The sequence below is a fragment of the Lepisosteus platostomus genome, chromosome 22, assembly GCF_059453375.1.
Source record: "Lepisosteus platostomus isolate fLepPlt1 chromosome 22, fLepPlt1.hap1, whole genome shotgun sequence".
Classification (NCBI taxonomy): domain Eukaryota; kingdom Metazoa; phylum Chordata; class Actinopteri; order Semionotiformes; family Lepisosteidae; genus Lepisosteus; species Lepisosteus platostomus.
Genome location: NC_142632.1, coordinates 7,973,094 through 7,992,977, shown reverse-complemented (window position 1 = coordinate 7,992,977; position 19,884 = coordinate 7,973,094). Strand labels below are relative to the sequence as shown.

The following is a 19,884-nucleotide window of genomic DNA, read 5'->3' as shown; positions in this document are numbered from 1 at the left end:
GTTCACACATGTGCCCGTGGGGTTTGAAGGGGGCTGGTTTTCACTGGCAGGGTCTATCCAATGCACTTCTACAACTCCCATTGCTTTACTGTAACACAGCACTTTCCTGCTCACAGTGGGCTGAGTCCATATTCACTGCCTGTTATTTTTTCTCGCAGGAAAGATGTTCCTGCTCTGTGTGATATTTTCATTCCTGCTGTCATGCTGTGTGCTTCTGTTAGGCCATGACGTTGACAGACACTGCTGAGTGGCTGCAGAGCCATGCGGCCCCACATACATTTGTTTTTATTACAAATCTCTGTGATTAGAGTGGGCTTGTGCTACTGTCTCCTCATGGCAAACTGTGTAGTAGCAGCTGGAGCCCAGTAATGCGATAGTTGCATTGTGTTTCCTTTGAATTTACCTTAGGAAAAACAATTCAGATTATGAATCTCTTTAAAATAAAGTGTTAAAACAAAGGCATCTGTAAAAATAGCTTCAGTACATTAATTGAATCTGCCTTTATATTTATAAAATACCATAAATTGAAGTGATAAAATAAATAATTGCATTTTAGATTCAAAGACTTCTTTGAAAAGTAAATAACTCTTGAGCTGCCTGTTTAGATGGATGTGAGTCTTGACAGTGTGGGTCTGGCTCATGGCAGAGTGAAGATCAAGTTCAGCTGGCTGGGCTTCGACCACAAGATCACTGGCAAGCAGTTTTACAAGCAGGTGACGACGGTGGGGAGAAGGCTCAGTGTGGGCAACTCTATGAAGCAAAACCCCAAGGAGCTGGCAGCCCAGGATGGGAACAAGCTGTGCCTGTCCACTGTCGACCTGGAGGTTAAGTGTCAGCCTCAGGGAGACGGTAAGGAGACCTCCCAGCAACAGCCACTGTTGATGCCCGTCTCAAACCCACCCTCCATTGTGGCATCACCCTCTCAAACCTGCCCTCCATTGTGGCATCACCCTCTCATACCTGCCCTCCATCCTGACATCAGTCTACTGTGAAGAGGGATACCTACTTCAAGAAATGGCTTTCAAAAAAAACTAAAAATATCAAAAATCTTATAAATATGTATTATTATTATTAATGAAATTATTAATAATAAAACATTAAAGCAAATCAGCAGATCCTCTGTAAGTCCTGTCAGAGAAGTTCTGTTGTGTGAGAGTGGTGATCCTGCTTAAACTGAGGGTGAAACATTTTCCTTTGTTTTTGGGGACCTGCCAGGCAGGTGCTGAGGATACCCAGGGACCACCTTACCCCTGCTTGCTCTAGTTCATGTGGTTAAAGCTACTTAAATAACTAAATACCAGATAGAGAAAAGAGCAACAGAAAAACCAAAGTTGCCGGGCTGTGCTTTTATCCTGCTAACTCTCATCCTAGTTACCCTGACAACTGCATCAGCGGTCCCCAGTCGCCCTGGCAACCGCAGCTCAGGTCCCTCTGCAGTCTCTACCTTTGAGAAAACAGAGGGGCTGGAAATGGCCTGAAAAAGCTGAGGAGATGAGCTGGCAAATTTCTGAACAAGGCAAAAAGTGAAATGTTACGCAAGCAAATTTAATCTCCATCTGTGCCTTATTTCCATGTTTATTGCACTGCTGAAATCTCTGGATCGAGCCCAGTTTCCAACACCTCTCCCTTACCCTGCCTCCTCACACTTGCATTAATAATAGGGTGAAGAGATTTTTATCTATGATAACAAAAAACAATTATCGATGGGGATGGAGGATGAATTACTTTTGTTGAAGACCTTCACCATTATAACCTGAGATTGTATTCTTGTTGTTAAATTGTTCTTTATTCCTCATTTACCAATGTTTCTTTTATGGGAGATCTGAAAGTTATAGACTGGATAGTTGTTTCCCATTTAAGCTCTGTAATAATTAGAATGACACATAACAGTAAGTGAACTGGATTCTCCAGAATAGTGTCAGCAGTGAGAAGGAGAGATGTGTTATTTTTGACTCATGTCACACTGCGTCCTATCCACCTCTCTGCCAGACTCTAGTCTTGCCAACATTCTTGTACCAAGGTAGGAAACAGAAATCCAAGAAAACTGTCAGCCCTTTTTCCTTTATCTGCTACATCAGAGCTAGAATAATGCTGGAAAGGACCAAACAGACTGTACGGTCACATCAGGTCAGCACTAAATCTAGGTCTCTGCTGAGATTAATTGGTAAAGAGAAGAGAATAATGGGGGAAGAGATAAATGGGGCAGAAACATGAAATCTGCTAGTCTCCCGCTGTTCCAGGTGTGAGATCTGGAGCAAACATCTGGATGTTAAGGAGCAGAAAGTTTTGAGTGTGTAGCACTTTAAAATGAGAAATACAGTATACAGGGGTGATAATTTGAAGGATAACAGTCTCCCTGGCCCTTAGCCTTTGAAAGGCAGCAGTGAACATTCCTGACATTCACTATAATAAAAGAATATAGCTGTAATATGGCCATAAAGTTTTCTGCATCAGTAAGCATGTTCCCAGGCAGTGGGTTTGACTCTAGTGAAAAGTGGAACATTAACTGAACTGTTCTCTGTTTTGCTGTGGATAAGAAGAGTAACTCATATCGCCTAACCTAAATCGGCATGCCTCCAGCCCAGTATCTAGGAGCAAATGGGATATAAGTAATACAATAAGTGCTATTTTCCTCTTCTGCTGTATACTCCAGTTATGATACTTGTCTGTCCTCACTCAGAATTCAGTCTCTGTTTTGGGGTCATTTCTTAGCAAATGTTAGCAGCAGCTTGAGGTGTGCGGGTATATATGTGGGAGACCACATACCCCTGAGCTCGCTGACCTGCCTGTGGCTCTGTGCCTGTGACCACACACCCCTCAAATCACTGACCTGTCTGTGTCTCTGTGCTTGTGACCACACACCCCTCAAATCACTGACCTGCCTGTGTCTCTGCGCTGGTGACACAACACCCCTGAGCTTGCTGACCTGCCTGTGTCTCTGTGCTTGTGACCACACACCCCTCAAATCACTGACCTGTCTGTGTCTCTGTGCTGGTGACCACACACCCCTCAAATCACTGACCTGTCTGTGTCTCTGTGCTGGTGACCACACACCCCTGAGCTCGCTGACCTGCCTGTGTCTCTGCTTCTCCCTCTCAGAGTCGCCATCCTTCATGCGTAGTATCTTCAGCCCCATCTTCATGCTGAGTCTCATCACCATGTGTGTCACCCAGCTGCGCCTCCTCTTCTACATGGGGGCCATGAACAACATCCTGGAGTCCCTGGTCGACGGGAACCTGGAGACAGGTGAGAGCAGGCCTCTGAGGCTGGAGTGATGGGACTGTGTGAGTTCTGTGTTCTGACCCGGTGGAATCTGGGTTGCTGTGTTAGTTCAGGAGTGATGGGAGTATGTGTGTTCTGTGCTCTGACCCGGTAAGATCTGGATCACTGTGTTAGTTCAGGAGTGATGGGACTGTGTGTGTTCTGTGCTCTGATCCGGTGGAATCTGGGTTGCCGTGTTAGTTCAGGAGTGATGGGACTGTGTGTGTTCTGTGTTCTGACCCGGTGGGATCTGGGTTGCCGTGTTAGTTCAGGAGTGATGGGAGTGTGTGTGTTCTGTGCTCTGAACCGGTGGAATCTGGGTTGCCGTGTTAGTTCAGGAGTGATGGGACTGTGTGTGTTCTGTGTTCTGACCCGGTGGGATCTGGGTTGCCGTGTTAGTTCAGGAGTGATGGGAGTGTGTGTGTTCTGTGTTCTGACCCGGTAGGATCTGTGTTGCTGTGTTACTTCAGTAGTGATGGGACTGTGTGTGTTCTGTGTTCTGAGCCGGTGGGATCTGGGTCAATGTGTTAGTTCAGATGTGTGGTGACTGTGTGTGTTCTGTGTTCTGACCCGGTGGGATCTGGGTCAATGTGTTAGTTCAGATGTGTGGTGACTGTGTGTGTTCTGTGTTTTGACCCGGTAGGATCTGTGTTGCTGTGGTAGTTCAGGAGCGATGGGACTGTGTGTTCTGTGTCCTGACCCGGTGGGATCTGGGTCAATGTGTTAGTTCAGGAGTGATGGGGACTGTGTATGTTCTATGTTCTGAGCCGGTGAGATCTGGGTCAATGTGTTAGTTCTGGAGTAATGGGGACTGTGTGTGTTCTGTGTTCTGACCCAGTGCGATGTGGATTACTGGTTTGCTAAAAGAATGCCATAATGAAGCAACACCAGCAAGGCAGCGTTTTAGGAGGCAGTGGGATGTAGTGGCCTTTTGTCTTTGTGCTTTTCAGTAGGACTTGCTGGGCAGTTTCAGTAAAGCACGAGCTCACCGGGGGGTGTTGATGACGACACAGATTAAATAGTTTAGCATGCTCTTGGCCTTACATTGTAAAGGTCTGTTCTTTTCTTCAGTCAGGATATTACTCGATAAGTCCCGCAGGGCAGTTCCCCGAATGGAAAGGTGTCCTGCAGTCAAGGGCAAATTTCAAGTGGAAAAGAAAAGAGTTTTTGTCTGGAACCGGTCGGCACCGGCCAGCTGAGGCAGAGGGATTGTGCAACATGTGAGCTGGTGACTCAGACCTGAGAAACCGGGCTCACGGCCTCACTTCATGGGGACGGGCATCAGCCTTTGCTCAAGCGCTGCCAGGGGGGGGGCATCCTGGGCGCTGGCAAGGTGCCACCCCGTTCACTCAGAGGGTAATGTTCACTGCCAGGCTCCGCAGAGAGGTGCTCTGCCCTCGCCTCTCCAGGGAAGTCCTGCCTTCCATGGCCATAGGCAGTATGTGGCATCAGTCACAGTTATTGTCTTTGATGACTAAGCACCTATGCAGGACAGCACTTACTGCAATATGGCAGTAACACATGCTGGTAACTAGATTGAAAGAATTGTAATGAAAAATCACTTTTGCTGAAGAGGTTTAACCTTGGAGCGGAAATACTTCTAGGAATAGTTTTTTGGCCCTGTTGTATTTAAAGCTGCGTGTGCTGACCCGCAGGGCCTGTCCTGTGTGTTTAGGGCACTGGTTCTCAGGCTTTTCTGCAAACACGCAAACCGGCACCTGTTTATTAATTAGCAAAGCCGCATATTAAATATTAATGATGTGACATGAACCAGCAAACGACTACCTTCTTCAATTAAACAAATCAGCAGTTGTCCATAATTTTAGGCAACATTTAGCCTGTCTTTGAGGCAGTGGAGAGTTAAAGGAGACCTCCCTCTGCTGCAGTGAGGGGAATTTCAGTGCAAGTCCTGTTCACTGTGGTTGTGGAAGAGCCCACTGCTGTCCAGAGCACCGCTTCAGGGCACAGCTCTGTTTCACAACAATGTTTGCTCAGTTTGAAGAGTGAGTCTTGGGTCAGAAATGAACCTCATTCCTCTTCTGTTCACTCTGACTCCAGTAAAACTCTGACGACCTGCTAGCAGTGATTTGGCTGGAATCTGAAAGCCGAGGGTGTTACAAGTCTACCCAATCATTTCCACTGCAAGAATTTAACACAGCGAGTGTCTTTGTTTAGAAGCTGGTGCCTTGATGACATTGTTACAAGTGCATAATTATAAAACCTGGTTGTAGCAAAGACTAGTGCTGCAAAACATAGAAAAACCAGTGGTAAACATTATTGTAGATTAACTAGTTTTAGTTTAATAAAAAACAAAACAAACATGTTTCCTAATAAAAATTTGTTTCTGTAAATATTTGTGAGTTGAAGAGATTTTGAAGGTTCATCAGATAGTTTCAATATTCTTTCATCATTGTTTTGTTCATAAGGTATTTGTTGAATTTTAGTATAAAGTCTCCTTGGAGCCTTTGTATGCTCAAAGCTACACTTATTCAAACCTAAAGACAGCAATGTTTCCAGCAGTGGTGCACTCTGGGATGCTGGGGTCCTAAAGAAGTGTGTCCCCAGCACTGCCTGCTTTCGAACTGCCCTTGCTAATTTCTCTCCCCCCCCCTCTCTCTTTTTCCAAAAATGCTCTGCTGCTTTACAGTTGGAAGAATGGAAGTGGGTAAGCTTCTAGGCCAGATGAGAATCCTCATTTTTAACAATTTAGAGATGTACAAAATACTCAGATCTGTTCAGGGGAATTAAAAACTCGATTTAAAAAGCAAGGCCAGTTTGTATTATTCCTCTGCGATATCTTCAGGACCATTCCTTCTGCAATTAAGTATCGTTTCTTTGAAGGTTATTCAGTTTTGCCCAGAGAATCTGTTTTGTACATCTCTATCATGACCCCACCTTTCCTTCCTCACTCTCACCTCATTGGTAGCAGGGTTAATCCCCCACTGCATGCATGACTTTGGGAAGAGCTGTAGTTTGTCACCTTACCCGTATTGCAGTGTTTGACGTACAGTGCTGGTGTGGAGATTATTCCTGTCATTGCATTCGGATGATAACAAGAACTCAAACCTCAGTCATTTGACACTTACTCTTTATGCATCAACATGACCATGTAGTAATAATTTTAGAACTAAAATCTGTCAGTGAGTGCCACAATTATAGGAAGTGGACTATAATTATTTAAAATATTGAAAATGCGTTGATAGTTAAGTTGATGGCAAGCTATCGTCTGACGATGCTCTCCCTCTGTCTCAGTGAGTCTGTACACCACGATCTTCGGCGTTCTGCAGCTGCTGTGCCTGCTGACAGCTCCTGTAATTGGGTACATCATGGACTGGAAGCTGAAGGAGTGTGAAGACTCAGATAGTGAGACCCAGGAGAAGGAGCCCAGCAAGTGAGTCTCCGTGCTGGAGCCTGGAGAGAGGCACAGTGCCGCAGGGTTCACAGGATTCTGGGGGAAAATATCACACTGAGCTTAGCTGTAGTTTACTGTGCTTTCTGTCATATTTACCATGCACCTCATTGCTTTACCATTCCTTCACAGTACTTGGCTTCACTTGATTGTGGTTTTGCCCCAGAAAACGTGTGATGGCAGAAACGGGCAGAGCTGTCCCTTCCTCTTAGTCTGGGCCTTTGTGTCTTTTCCTTTATTGTATGCTGATCTGTGAAGAGATCAGAAAAGTGCCTCCCTAGCCAGTTACCTTCATAGTAGATTGGAAGTTAATTAGGTCCTGAATCAATAATTTTGTATATTTTCAGCAGTTCTTGTGCTCCTCAGAGTGGAAATTAGGCACTGAGAAAGCTCCCCATGAAATCCAATGTACATGTACATAAGGCAATAAACTACTCTACTCTATGCAGACCTGTTGCCTGTCAGCTAACAGAAGTCAATACTGTGAAAGGCACTTTGGTTAATGTTGCTGGAGACAAGAGACACGATCCTTAAAAGAGTAGAGCATCCATTTAGTTGGCCAAATTGCCCCCAGTAAGAGGCAGTCCTCTTGTAAGTGACCTGGATTGGAATGCAAGACCTGCTCAGTGTCCTGAGAGACTAACTCTGTCTCCGTGCACCCGCCCTCCCTCTCTTTCCCAGGGATCAGAATCCGCCCAAGCGTCGGGATCGCCAGATCCAGAAGATCACCAATGCCACACGCGCGTTTATCTTCACCAACCTGCTGCTAGTGGGCTTTGGGGTCACCTGCCTGATCCCTGACTTGCACCTGCAGGTGAGCCTTGCCCTCTCTGCCTGCTCTTGGGCTGAAAGGGCTGCACAGCCCAGAAGAGCCCCTGTCTAGAGCTGCACGCCCGATCACATCTGCTGTAATAAGCAGCAGAGCAATACAACCAACCTTACTGCTAGCATGCAATATTGAGAGCACAGAGGCACAGATCTCTTTGATATCCCAATTTTTCATCTGGGTGTTGACCAGGTCAAAGTCAGCTGCAGACAAAAACAAAGCCAGAGGGTAAAGTCAACCTGCTGCCATTTTAACTACCAAACTGACTTCCCTTAACATCTGCAGTCTGCGCACAGCGCAGAGCAGCACTGCCCTCTAGTGGACACACATTCGCAGTGTAGGCCAGCCGCATCGCACTGCAGGAGACTTACGTAACTGTTACTTTGGAAAAAATAGCTCAAAAGATGTGTGCCTTATATTCAAAAACAGGTCTTACGTGTTGTTGTTGTTGTTGTTGTTGTGTTTTTCTATGCTTGTCTCCTCTGTATTGGGAATGTTCATATTGCAATGCAATGTATCTGTTTAATTTTCAGATAATCTCATTCATCTTGCACACCATAGTCAGAGGCTTCATCCATTCTGCTGTGGGCGGGCTGTACGCTGCTGTGTAAGTGCAGATCTTCGGTCACGAGGAGCCCATGTGCTTTAGTGTGAGAGGAGCTTCTTTGAGGTTTACAGTGCAGTGAAGCACAGTGAAATCGGAAAAGGCAGAGGGGGATAGATAATGAACTGCAGGAAGCTGTGGAGGAAATGTGTGGTGTAAACAGGGCAAGTAACCTGAACTTACTGTGCGAATTGACCCTGATAAGACCCAAAGGGGCATTCAGGACTTGGCTTGCTGAGTTTTCTAAGACATCAAAATTTACTTGAACAGCAACCTACTGTTGTGCAGAATGTGTAGTTCAAACTAAACAAATTTAGGTCCCAGACGTTTGTATTACTTAAGTAAGAAAGTAACACATGCCAGGAGTCCTTTCAGCCAGCCTTAATCATTTGCTCGCTGGTAGCTTCTTGGTCCAAGATCTCGGCTAGTCTTGCTTCAGAGGACTTGGGGGAACTGAGCGCCTGCAATCCCAGACATTCTTTTTGTAAAGACAGGCCAGGAATGAACCTAGTTTCTCTTCTTTTGAACTGATTCCAGAGTAGCAGTGTTTTTTTGTCCAAGATGAGAAGTTGAAATCCAAAGTTAAAATAATTGACCGGAGCTGGAGGGCCTGACCTGGGCCGTTCCTTTTCAGTTTACCACGTCTGTGTTAGCAGTTGTTATGCTAAAAAAAAAAAAAAAAAGACCCTGTGCAGGGCTCAAGTTGGTGATATTTCTGCGCTGTTGCAGGAAGTCCGTATAGCAAATGTTACAAAAATCCAAGTCCTTATGCTCAAAAACCAATGAGCAGGCGGAAGTAAAAAAACCGGGCTGGGACAGTTCAATCGAGACAACGAAATCCAAATCGCAAAGGCAGAGACGAGGTCAGAAACTAGCGAGAGTCCAGGAAGCAACAATGAGATCAAAACCTGAAAGAAGAAGGGGGCGCGCACTAGGGAGCTCCAAAGAGAATTGGAATTCGTGAGCGATGGTTAGGGAAAAGAGGAGGGTGACAGGAGTGGAAGGCAATGGGAAGGTTAGTTGTGGCGTGAGGGGGTGCGTGTGGGAATGTGACGGTGTTTGTGGGTGCGTGCGGAATGCGTGACAGTCTGCTGGTTGGGGCCCGTGCTGCCACCCTAACCCGCCCCTTGTCCCTGGCAGGTACCCCTCCACCCAGTTTGGCAGCCTGACGGGGATGCAGTCTCTCATCAGCGCCCTCTTCGCCCTGCTGCAGCAGCCCCTCTTCACGGCCATGATGGGCCCCCTGAACGGAGACCCCCTCTGGGTACGACGTCGGCGCTCGTGCCCCTCGGGGGCGGTTACTTTAAACGGAGCCCAAGCGGGTGGTAACTTGTGCAAGGGTTACATTTTATCATGGTCAAGAAGCTGGGGGGAAAACCATTTTAACAAGTCATCAGTCAAAATGATCGACGTAGGACGTGTATAATTACATAAATAAAGTACTATGTTGCCTCCTAAAAGACAAATCTCTCATAATTTCTTATTAATTTAAAAAAATGAATGCCTTAGACAACTTTTAAAAGTAACTTTTCCGTATCCCATAGGCAGAGCAACACAAGACAAGTTAAATAAGAGGCGGCCGTTTGTTTGACCGAGCTTGTGGGCAGCATGCTGGTGGCTCATTCATCTTAGTTATCCTGTAGCCTGATTCTGGAACTTCCCAGAGAATTGGATCCAGCAGCTGGACGGGTAGTTTCTTCCAGACTCCTGCTGCTCCTCATGGGAAGACATTTTCAGTCATGTCTTCGGTGTCGAGCTTGAAACGCTGCTTTATGGGGACATTTCTTTCCAGGTTTGGCAGACCTGAATATTGAGATTGAATTCGTGGTGGGCATCTTTCCTTTTGAGACATGTTGGGGCGTCGGTTCTTTAAAGCCCGCCCCTTGCCCGCTGTGTGATCATTGTGACATGGATTGAACGCAGGACTCGGGATGTGGCCTTCGGTTGGCTCGGAAGCTTCTCGCTGACCCACTCTTTGTCTCCCAACAGGTGAACATCGGGCTGCTGGGGCTGAGCATGCTGGGCTTCTGCCTGCCACTCTACCTGCTCTGCTTCCGCCGGCAGCTGGTGAGGAAGAGGAAGCAGAAGGCGGAGGACGCCAAGATCTTCCTGAAGATCAACGGCAGTGGTGCGCACGAAGCCTTTGTGTAAAGTCCCCGAGAGGGGAGGGGGGGGGAGAGAGAGAGGACTCTCGGTGTCACATGGTGTCCTCCGCGTGACTGTCCCTCACTCCGCTCGCACTCACTCACCCTTCCCATGACACCCCTTCACAGCGCCACTTCCCGCACGGCCCCTGGAGACCAGACTGAGCAGGGCTGACTCAGGCACCCGGGTGAGCCGGGGGAATTCTGGGAGGAACCAGCCAACCTTGTTGGGCTGAGTGTTAGATTCTCTCTTAATTGTATCCTCTGTGTTTCATTTTAGTTTTGTAGGACTTTAACTGGGGCATATACTGTGAAGTTCAGAGGGCACTGCCAGTTTTTTTAGAAAAAAAGGAAGAGCCTAAAACTAACCTGAGTATTTTTTTTTTGTTTGTAATCTTTTCCAAACCAACTCACAGTATCGGGGCTTGTTTCAAAAGTCAGCCAAAACCACTGCAGACTTTTTTAGATCTTTGCAATACCTCTTGAACTGCAGTGTGATAAAAGAATTCTCTTACAGAGGCCATGAGCAGTAATAGAGTGCAAGAATGGGAATTTTGCTTCTAAAATTGTTAGGAATTTCACAAACACACTGAAAAGGAAAGCTGTACCTAGTGCCGTTTGTGGTTTTCCACAAAAGTGATTAATAGTCTTCTTCAATATTGGTGCTAAACCTTTTTTATATAGAAAAGGATCATTTTAAGACAATAAAGGAGCCGGTAGGTCTAAATGATTAAACTGAGATGACGTGTGTATTAAGAACGACTTGGTGGCACACAGGGTCTGTTCTGAAAGGAGCTGTGTTGCAGCATAATGAACAGCTGAAGCTGTTTGACAGTCGAGCTTCATGCTTAAAAAACGAAAAAACCACTCGTACAACAACGGGAAACAATCGACTCTAGAGCCATGTCCCTCTTTAATAGTCTTTTGAGTGCAAGGCGATAGCAATGAGCTCCAGCTGTGACCTGCAGCACCCATCGGCCTCGGCCAGCAGCGCAGAGCTCGTAATCGTTTTTCACAGAACGGCACGGTTAAAGCAGACGTGTTATTGCTTATGTGCATGTAAGATCAGGGCAAATGACCACCGAGCTGTGGTAAAGATGATCTCTCTGGCTATTGCAAAGATCTTTTAATTGTTGATCATGGGGGTGATGGCCACCCCTCTGCCTGAGTATGCCAGGAATAATAATGCCCCTTGGCAGAAGAACACTCCACAGTGCTCAGAGCATCACGGCACACTGCTGGTAATCGGTGCTGTGTCAGTGGGTGTGCACTTCCCCACAGACAGGGGCCAAGGCATGCGCCAGTCTGCTAGAAACCACAGGTGCTAAATCACTTCTTCTTTGAACTGGTACTGTAGACACAGACAATTTGTTAATAAAGAAACATTGCTAAGAGCAGAGTTTGCACGATACATAACAGTAATAGCTATCGATCCCTTTCATGTAGTGACTGCTTCTTTGAGGCATTGCTGTCATTAATAAAGCAGCAGGTGGCTGTTTTCAGTGCCAGGGGTGAGCATCTCCATCAGTTATAACCGGAAAGGGGATCCGTGTGGTGCTGTGATTGATCCACATGCAGAACAGGCTTGTTCATTTCAATTCAAAGAGAAAAACCAGACAGGGTCACGTATTTCAGCTGTCAACCCCCCCGAGATAGCCCTCACCACTCCAGGAGCATCTCGTTTTCTCAAATGATGTGTCACAACCATGACGTCTATCTGTAAATATGACTTCCAACAAGCTGCATTCCAGCAGTGATCCGAAGTGATCTCTTTGTCAGTATAGATGAATGTCTGACCAGGGTCTTACTGATGGAGATTAATCAGAGATTATTCCTTATATGCAGCATTGCATGCTTGGTTTTGAATACGGATACTTAATTTCAAACTATTTAGAAAAACAAACTAACAATTACATTAAATACAGCAATCTGAGAAGAACTGAACTGTGCAAAACAGACATGATCCAGATGAAGTCTGTTTTCATGCAGTTCAGTGTAGGTGAGGTTGACACAAATGCTGTGTTTTTCAGGATGTAGATTTGCAGCATTTTGTTCTGACAGCCATAATCATGGTGCAGTTTTTGGAAGCTCTTTTAGACTAGATAAAAGCCCATTTTCCCTGTACTGACAGGGGTGAGAAATGAGCTTCACAGCCAGGTGTTTGCAGTCCCTCCTGCTTCAGGGCGCTGTGTGCTGAGAGCCCATGGGGCTTTTCGAGCCAGGACACAGGCAGGAGCCCCTCCTCTGACTGTAGCATCAGCACTGTGCAGCTTGAGTCTCTCTGCAATGGCACTGCTGCCAAGCTGATCAGTCATGTGCTTCCAGTGCAGCAGGTCACACCTGACTGGCTGTGTAGCGAGCTGCCCAATACACGTGTCACTCCGAATACAGGATAGGCTGCCCGTGCCATATATGGTTCATAGAGGTTTCTGATTAAGCAAGAGTAATTTGGGCAATGTTTGTATGCTGGCTTGCTCTGGCCTGTTTGTTTGTATACCACATCACGAAGCTAAATGAGGTTTTCAAAGTGAAAATTAATGACTGCACACTTTGCAAGCAATAATACTTCAAAACCTGCAGACACTACCAAATAAGGCGGATTCATGATGTGTAAGTGTGTATTGATAAAACTGTTTTGTCCAGTATATCTGTGGTCATTTTTAAATTTATGTTTTTTATCATGTTAGTTTTTTCCCTCTATTTCTATATAAACTGTAGATTATTTCTATTGTATTTATCTGCAATATATTTTGAGATTTCCGTTGTAACTGATGGCCTGGTATATGTAGATGAAACATTGCATTAGGAGAAACGTGGGTATGTGAATCTTGATTGGAGAAACACACCAGTCATCCGGGGCTATAACAGCCTGGAGGGCTATACTGTCCGGGCAGGTGTCCTTCTCCTTCACTGCAATAACCTGCCCTTCTTGATGACGGGCACCGCGTGTCTATCCAGGACATCCGAATGTCCTCTCCAGCTGTGAGGACCCTTAACACTCCTGGAGTGGGTCAATCAGAGTTAAAAGCTGTTTCCTGGGCACTGAAAGCCAGGGCTCTCTGCACCTACTACATAGAGCAATGTCAGGTGTTACTGGACACCGGGCAGCGCCAGTACAGGCCACTGACGGGTGTGCAGAGAAATCGTCCTTTGTCATGATTTTGAATAACACTGCTTCCCCTTTCAAGAGCTCCTCATCTCTGCCACAATTGTGTTAACCTCCTTTATGGATTTTTATTAAAAAGGCACTGGAGGAGCACAGAGACGCAGAACAGGTTTCTCTCAAAGTCCACGATGAGCACTCCCCCCAGAAAATTGTCTTTCCCTTTTTTTTAAACTGTCTCTCTTCTGAAGCTCCCAGACTGTGAGATTACAGTAGCCACGCGACACTCGCAATACACAATTTATATATACACAGCATGTCTCGTAGTAAACCGCAGTTTTCACTGGGTGCTACATTTGCACTACTATTTCTTTTCAGAGGCACTTGAAAACTTCAGTGTGCTCTTATATTGAAAAGGAGGAAAGCCAAGATGAATTTGTCTGTACACCCACAATTTCCTTACCGTGCCAGCCTAACAGCCTGTGGTCCAGATGGATCACTGTGTTAGCTGCTAAGTGCCTGCCACCTGTTTGCACTTTGTACTATTCTTATGAAAGCAGGCATGCAGCACTAATTTGGTGTCCCAGTTTGGAATGGGCTGTGTTTGACTGCAATGCCCTAGGAAAGCCTAAGGTCTACACCCAAAGATGTCAGGGGCTGAGTATTCATCTTCTCCGGGGCTTGTCTGCCATTCTCAGTTCATTTTCACAAATAATGGTTAAACACAAGACGTTCTGTTGCCACGTCTGCTTTAAAACTATAAAGCAGGAGGCCAAACCAGATTTCTATTCAAGGGCGAATTCATTCTTTTCTTCCTGTCATGGAAATGCATAAGGCTGTGAAACTTACTCTAAAAACTAGATCTGGCTCTGAGTACAGCCAGACCCTCCCTGCCACCTACACAGGTGTGTATTTCTGAACTCAGAGAGTCCCTTTGAATAGAAACTCTTTCGGCCTGGTACTTTGTTTGGAATCTCTTCCTTGGAATGTCATAGCCATATCCAGAAACAAAAACGCCACGTGTTTCCCTTTCAGTTGTCACTTTTGTGGACAACTCTCTAGAGAATTCAACAAAATAGGAAGTTAAGAATAAAGCCATTTCCTTCCCCTTTACTTTTATGAAGCCAACAGAAAAGTGAACTTCAAAATAGTCAAGTAATGTTCTCATACAGAAAAAAAAAAGCTTTTGTTATTTTTGCCCGGGGAATTGTCTGAAATGATCAGCCAAGAAGCTTTGTTTCTGACTTTGCCATTAGAAATGAGTGTGTTTTGCGATCCTTTCAGGCTAATAAGAGGATTCCTGTCTTTTTACAAGGAACAGCAAGGGCTTCAACTACCTTTTTGCTTGGTGTGGGGTTTCTGTGATGAACAGAATGTCACCTGTATGTGTTGGAATGCTTCTTGCCTCCTGCTGAATCAGAGCAGACCTCTCGCACTGTAGCCATGCAGCTGCCCAGAGCTCTGCTGCTCACTGCGGGCTTCCTGCAGCTCCTCGATCCCTTGTGACCCACACACATGCACCTTAACTGGGAGCAGGTATCCGCCAAACTAGCCCTGCACTGCATTCTGACCAAACACGAGTGCTTGTGTTTCTGCAGCTGTGGTGACGCGTGCACTTTTCACTTTATATTAACTTGCCTTTCAGCAAAAGAAAACAGTGTTTTCAGCTGTTGAGGAATTGTGCAATATGATTTCATTAGCTACAGCAGAATACAACTCTTTGTTCATTCTCAGTAGTTAAAGTCATAAACTTGAAAACTTGATACTCATCATTTCATTTATTCTGGAGTAGCTGCTTTTGAGACTGCTGTTAATTCTGATGACTTTTCTATGTTTAACTTTTCCCTTTAGTTTGCTGGTACTGGTTCTCAGTCTAAAAAGTATAAAAGACCAGCAAAAGCCTACAAAACCACATCTGCTCTGTGCTGCTGCACTTTCTACAGGGGGTGTCTGTAAAACTCCCTGTTGGCTAGATCTCCTGCAATCTCTCTTCGAATGTAAACCGTCCCACCTCTTTCAAGACAGCTGCATGGGAATATTTCAGTTGTAAACGCAAAGATCAGAATAAATTCATGTGCAGACTGGTCTACATCTCTGTGAGAGGTCTGCCCTGTGGGGAACTGGTGTCAGAGATCAGCCGAGCTCTTGGAACATTGAAGCTGTGTTGAATTAGTTCACCTCCTGTAGCCATTGATAGTATTTTCTTTAACATTATGTATGCAATACACATTAATACGCAGATGGGCTGCAGTGATGTAATTCATGTGTGTTTTACAGCACAGCTGGTAGTGTTGTTAACATTGAATACTGTGTGTCTGGGCAGGCCAGGCCTCACAGACACTGACCATGTGCTGAAGTGCCTGGAGTTCTCTTCTTCTGGATCAATTCCCATCTGCTTGTAGCCTCATATGTGGCTTGGACAGCACCCTTCCCACTGACCTCGTGGGTGACAGAGAGATGGCTCGGGAATTGGATGGGACGCATGTGGATATTTATTTTCCTTGAGATCAGCACTTTCATGTCATCAGCATTCATATCATGTCTTCTTTTTCTGTTTCAAAAAGACAACCTGGTTTAGTATTGAAGAACTGATATTTTGAACTGATATTGCAACGGGACTGCTGTGTATCAGAATACAAAGGGTTAGTCTCAGCAGGAGCAGACTAACTCCACCGGCAGGCAAGATGGATTTCAAATGTCACTGCTAGTTTTGTGTGGTTGTGATTGTTGTACTCTTTTTCCAACTATGTTTTTGTGCGATTATTCACTTGAAAAATCTTGTTTTCTCACGTGTCAATTTTTTTTACATATATGCATTTCAGTAACTGACTCTTTTATAACAATCGTCACTGTTTGAGAAAGTTCTCTTTTTAGTTTTTTTTTAACTCTTGGTCATTTAATGTATTTTCTTGTATGATTCTAGTCTTTATTCTTCATCTAGAAAAAAATCACTTATATGACAAATAAATATAAGCTCAAAGTAATTTGTTTAAAAATGTGCCGCTTGTGTCTATCTTCTTTTTTCACCAATAAAAGGGAATATTTAGTACTGCGCTCATTTTTGCCATGAGCACGGCCAGTAACACCGCAAGAACACCCCCATGCTTGTGGTGAGCTCCCTCTTCTGGTTAACAGGCGCAACTGCAAAGTGTAAAATGGGCTCAGCTCACTCAAGTACACCTGTCCGTTTAGCCTGTGAAAAGGGACCCATTCAAGTTGATCATTTTTTCTAGTTTCTGCCACAAAGGTTACATCTGTTCTATAGATATTTTGGCAATTAGTTAGCTGGTGTGTGGGGAGCGCTCTGGCGCACTATGGCTGCCGTCGCATCATCCAGGTGGGGCTGCACACTGGTGGTGGTGGAGGGGATCCCCATTACCTGTAAAGCGCTCTGAGTGGAGTGTCCAGAAAAGGGCTATATAAGTGTAAGCAATTATTATTATTATTATTATTATTATTATAGTTACATTTAAACATCTAGTAATTCTTAAAACATGTTGTAATATTCACTATATACAGTAAATACAGAGAAACCAAAACCTAAACCTCCCCCCGAAGACAGGAAATCATGAGGGTCCTTCTATCTAGTGGGCTTGGAGGAACATACCATAAAGTGAAGTTAGAGCTCACGGCAAATAAAAATAAGAATCTGCCCCTTTTGCCCACCGGAGGGCAGCCTTGCACAATTGATAAACCTTCTAACACTATGGAGGAGTTCATGAAGTTCGGTGCTCGAAGCGTGGGGGACAGGGCGGTTGGGCTGCGAGCGCTTATTTCTGGGGTCCTGAGCTCCGTTCTCGACTGGAATGTAGTATGTGCGGCGTCTGCATGTTCTTCTCGTGTTCAACAGGATTTTTTCACCCGTGTGCTGCACGGTGAACTCCCACTGTGTGCTGGAGTTCACTCCCAGGCTAATCGTTGTCTGTATGCACACTGTATGCGCTTGTGCGGGTGTGTTGCTGATAACGGAGGCACGGGAGAAACCCGTCTGCCACGGGGACACAAGAACACATTTTAGCCACAGGATCAAGGTTCCTACTTACCATAACCTGTCTATAAACAGTCCTTTTAGTCCCTGAGGTTGCTTAAAACTGAAAGTGGGATCATTTGAAAGAGTAACACCGGAGACTGTCAAAGAGCATCTGAGACACTATTTACTATAGTGCCTTGTGCTTATTGGTCGGGTGTTGGGTACTACCGGGGACGGAGTCTACAGTGCTGCTCTCCATAGCTGGTAACCCACTGGAGCTCAGCAGGTGTGAGTCTGGTCAGTACCTGGATGTGAGACCTCCTGGGGAAAACTAAGGTTGCTGCTGGAAGGGTCAGTAGGGGGCGCTCACCCTGCGGTCCATGTGGGTCCTAATCCCCCAGTATAGTGACGGGGACACTATACTGTAAACAGGCGCCGTCCTTCGGATGAGACGTAAAACCGAGGTCCTGACTCTCATTAAAAATCCCCGAGCGTTTCTCGAAAAGAGGAGGGGTGTAACCCCGGCGTCCTGGCGAAATTTCCCATTGGCCCTTACCAATCATGGCCTCCTAATAATCCCCATCTCTGAACTGGCTTCATCACTCTGTCCTCCTCCCCACTGAGAGCTGGTGTGTGGGGGAGTACTGGTGCATCATCCAGGTGGGGCTGCACACTGGTGGTGGTGGAGGGGATTCCCATTACCTGTAAATCGCTTTGAGTGGAGTGTCCAGAAAAGCGCTATATAAGTGTAAGCAATTATTATTATTAATAAACTGCAGCCGGGAAACAAGACGTCATGCAGACCCCAGAACCCGATTAATACGCCCGAGTACTTGAAAACAAAGGCTGACTAAAAGGTTTTGCTTCTGAAATAACAAGTTTACATAAGTGTAGTTATCCTGTAAGCTTCTTAGAAATCACAGACGGGTTCCAAACCTTTCCAAAACCAGACTTGTGGAAAAACAAGGAACCCCCTGGTGCCTGCCATTTAAAGATTTTCAGATTAAACCTAAATACATATTTGTAAATTGGTGAGACAAAATCATGCAATATTAATGCATTATGAATGTTATGAAAACATAACACATTATTCTCAGTACCAGCACTGTAACATTAATGAAGCTGTTGAATCAATCAAGAGGAAGATGACATCTCACTATACTGATCATGACCGGCTTCTGCAACACTGATTTTACTCCGGTGCTTTCATACTACAGTGAAACCAGTGCTATCCGTATTTGTGCTGGAAGGACGTCACTCTACTTAAAGCAACAGTCGTGTTTTCTGTTCATAAAAACAGTGACAGAGATCTTAGAATGCTGTATTTAGGCGGGGTTTAGTATGAATCGTTACATAAACGCAAAGCACCGAATCGTAAATAAAATGTTACAATGAGAATCATTCACAGGAAATGCGGATCGCATTCGCCTATGTGCATCTTAAAGGATTTGGGATTAGGATTTCAAATCAAAGCTTTCTTTTGTGGCCGTGACATCATGACATCAGCCTCAGAACGAGGAAAGCTGTTGCCACGGTGACCTTAAAGCCCGATACCGGTTGGCGACGTCATCGTCGTGTCGGCGAGGGGGCGTGGCCGCCCTGGCGGCGCCGCGCCCCCCTGCGCTCCAATCAGGAAGTGAAACTGAGGAAAATACAGCCCGGGATGAGAGGATAGGAGACGGAAATCCGCGTCTGCGAAGAGCCTGACAGAGCTGCCGGTACGCTGTGCAAACACACAGGCAGCAAGAATGATCATCAAGGAGTTGTAAGTACAAACCCCAGCGTCTGTGGGAATTCAGGGAATTCTTCACGGGGAAATTTGTGTTCGCGGCTTCAGTGCTAAACTTGACTTTGATTCAGTCCGCTGTTCCCGTGTAGGCGGCTTGTGTGCTTGCGGGGAGGTTGCAAACGTGATGATTTTTCATTGTAATATTAATATCATTCATGATACTCTTTCTATTATTAGTAGTAATAATAGAAAGAGTATCGGCGTGTTTTCGCTTGTGTCTGGCCGCTCGGCGAGGCGGAGGTGAACTGGAATGAATGAATTTCTACAGCGGCCCTGGTTAGGAAGGGAACGTGTCTCCTGTTTAACCGGACTCGTATATTTGAATACTGAGTCTGAGCCCAGCTGTCAGGACAAGCCCTCTGGCTGCCCTTTCGAGCGGGACCGAGAGCTCAGCCTGCGGGGGCTCCGGTGTGGTCGGTCAGCCGCGCTCGGGGCGGACACGCGTGGGTCTGCCGGGGGCTGGTCCTGCTCTTCCTGCGGGGTAACCGAGTCCAGGGGGGCTGTTTGTTTGCCCCAGGGACAATGTTATTGTAGTCACGGCGCTTTAGGAACAGTCAAAATATCCTTTTACATTACAGGCCACTTGTCTATTTTAGCCATAATTTAGAAAAAACAAAGCACAGTCGCTGCTTTATTACTGTTCTGTAAGTCAGCGGGGGATTTGTCCTTCTCGTTCTACTGTTTAGATTATATAATAATTCTGCTAGCAGGAATCTGTCCTTGAACTTCATTTGAACGTTCAGCAAACACAAGTCACTGATGGTGCCGCGACTCCGTG

General features: G+C 45.7%; 2 protein-coding genes across 3 annotated transcripts in view; both read left to right on the top strand.

The window, feature by feature from the left end:
- slc43a2b (solute carrier family 43 member 2b) overlaps positions 1-16,345 on the top strand; it is a 34,437-nt gene extending 18,092 nt beyond the window's left edge. The window contains exons 8-15 of one of the 2 annotated variants that reach the window (XM_088616479.1): positions 647-849; positions 3,100-3,246; positions 5,909-5,926; positions 6,514-6,652; positions 7,352-7,484; positions 8,030-8,103; positions 9,241-9,364; positions 10,090-16,345. In XM_088616479.1, the coding sequence (XP_088472605.1) occupies positions 647-849; positions 3,100-3,246; positions 5,909-5,926; positions 6,514-6,652; positions 7,352-7,484; positions 8,030-8,103; positions 9,241-9,364; positions 10,090-10,251 (1,000 nt within the window). In that variant the 3' untranslated portion in view covers positions 10,252-16,345. The remainder of the gene's footprint in view (positions 1-646; positions 850-3,099; positions 3,247-5,908; positions 5,927-6,513; positions 6,653-7,351; positions 7,485-8,029; positions 8,104-9,240; positions 9,365-10,089) is intronic. The other variant, XM_088616481.1, reaches the window with a different exon arrangement.
- Positions 16,346-18,927: 2,582 nt separating this feature from the next.
- LOC148643340 (phosphatidylinositol transfer protein alpha isoform) overlaps positions 18,928-19,884 on the top strand; it is a 32,192-nt gene continuing 31,235 nt past the window's right edge. Inside the window, exon 1 of the mRNA XM_088616463.1 lies at positions 18,928-19,082. Coding sequence (XP_088472589.1) covers positions 19,066-19,082 — 17 coding nt within the window. The 5' untranslated portion in view covers positions 18,928-19,065. The remainder of the gene's footprint in view (positions 19,083-19,884) is intronic.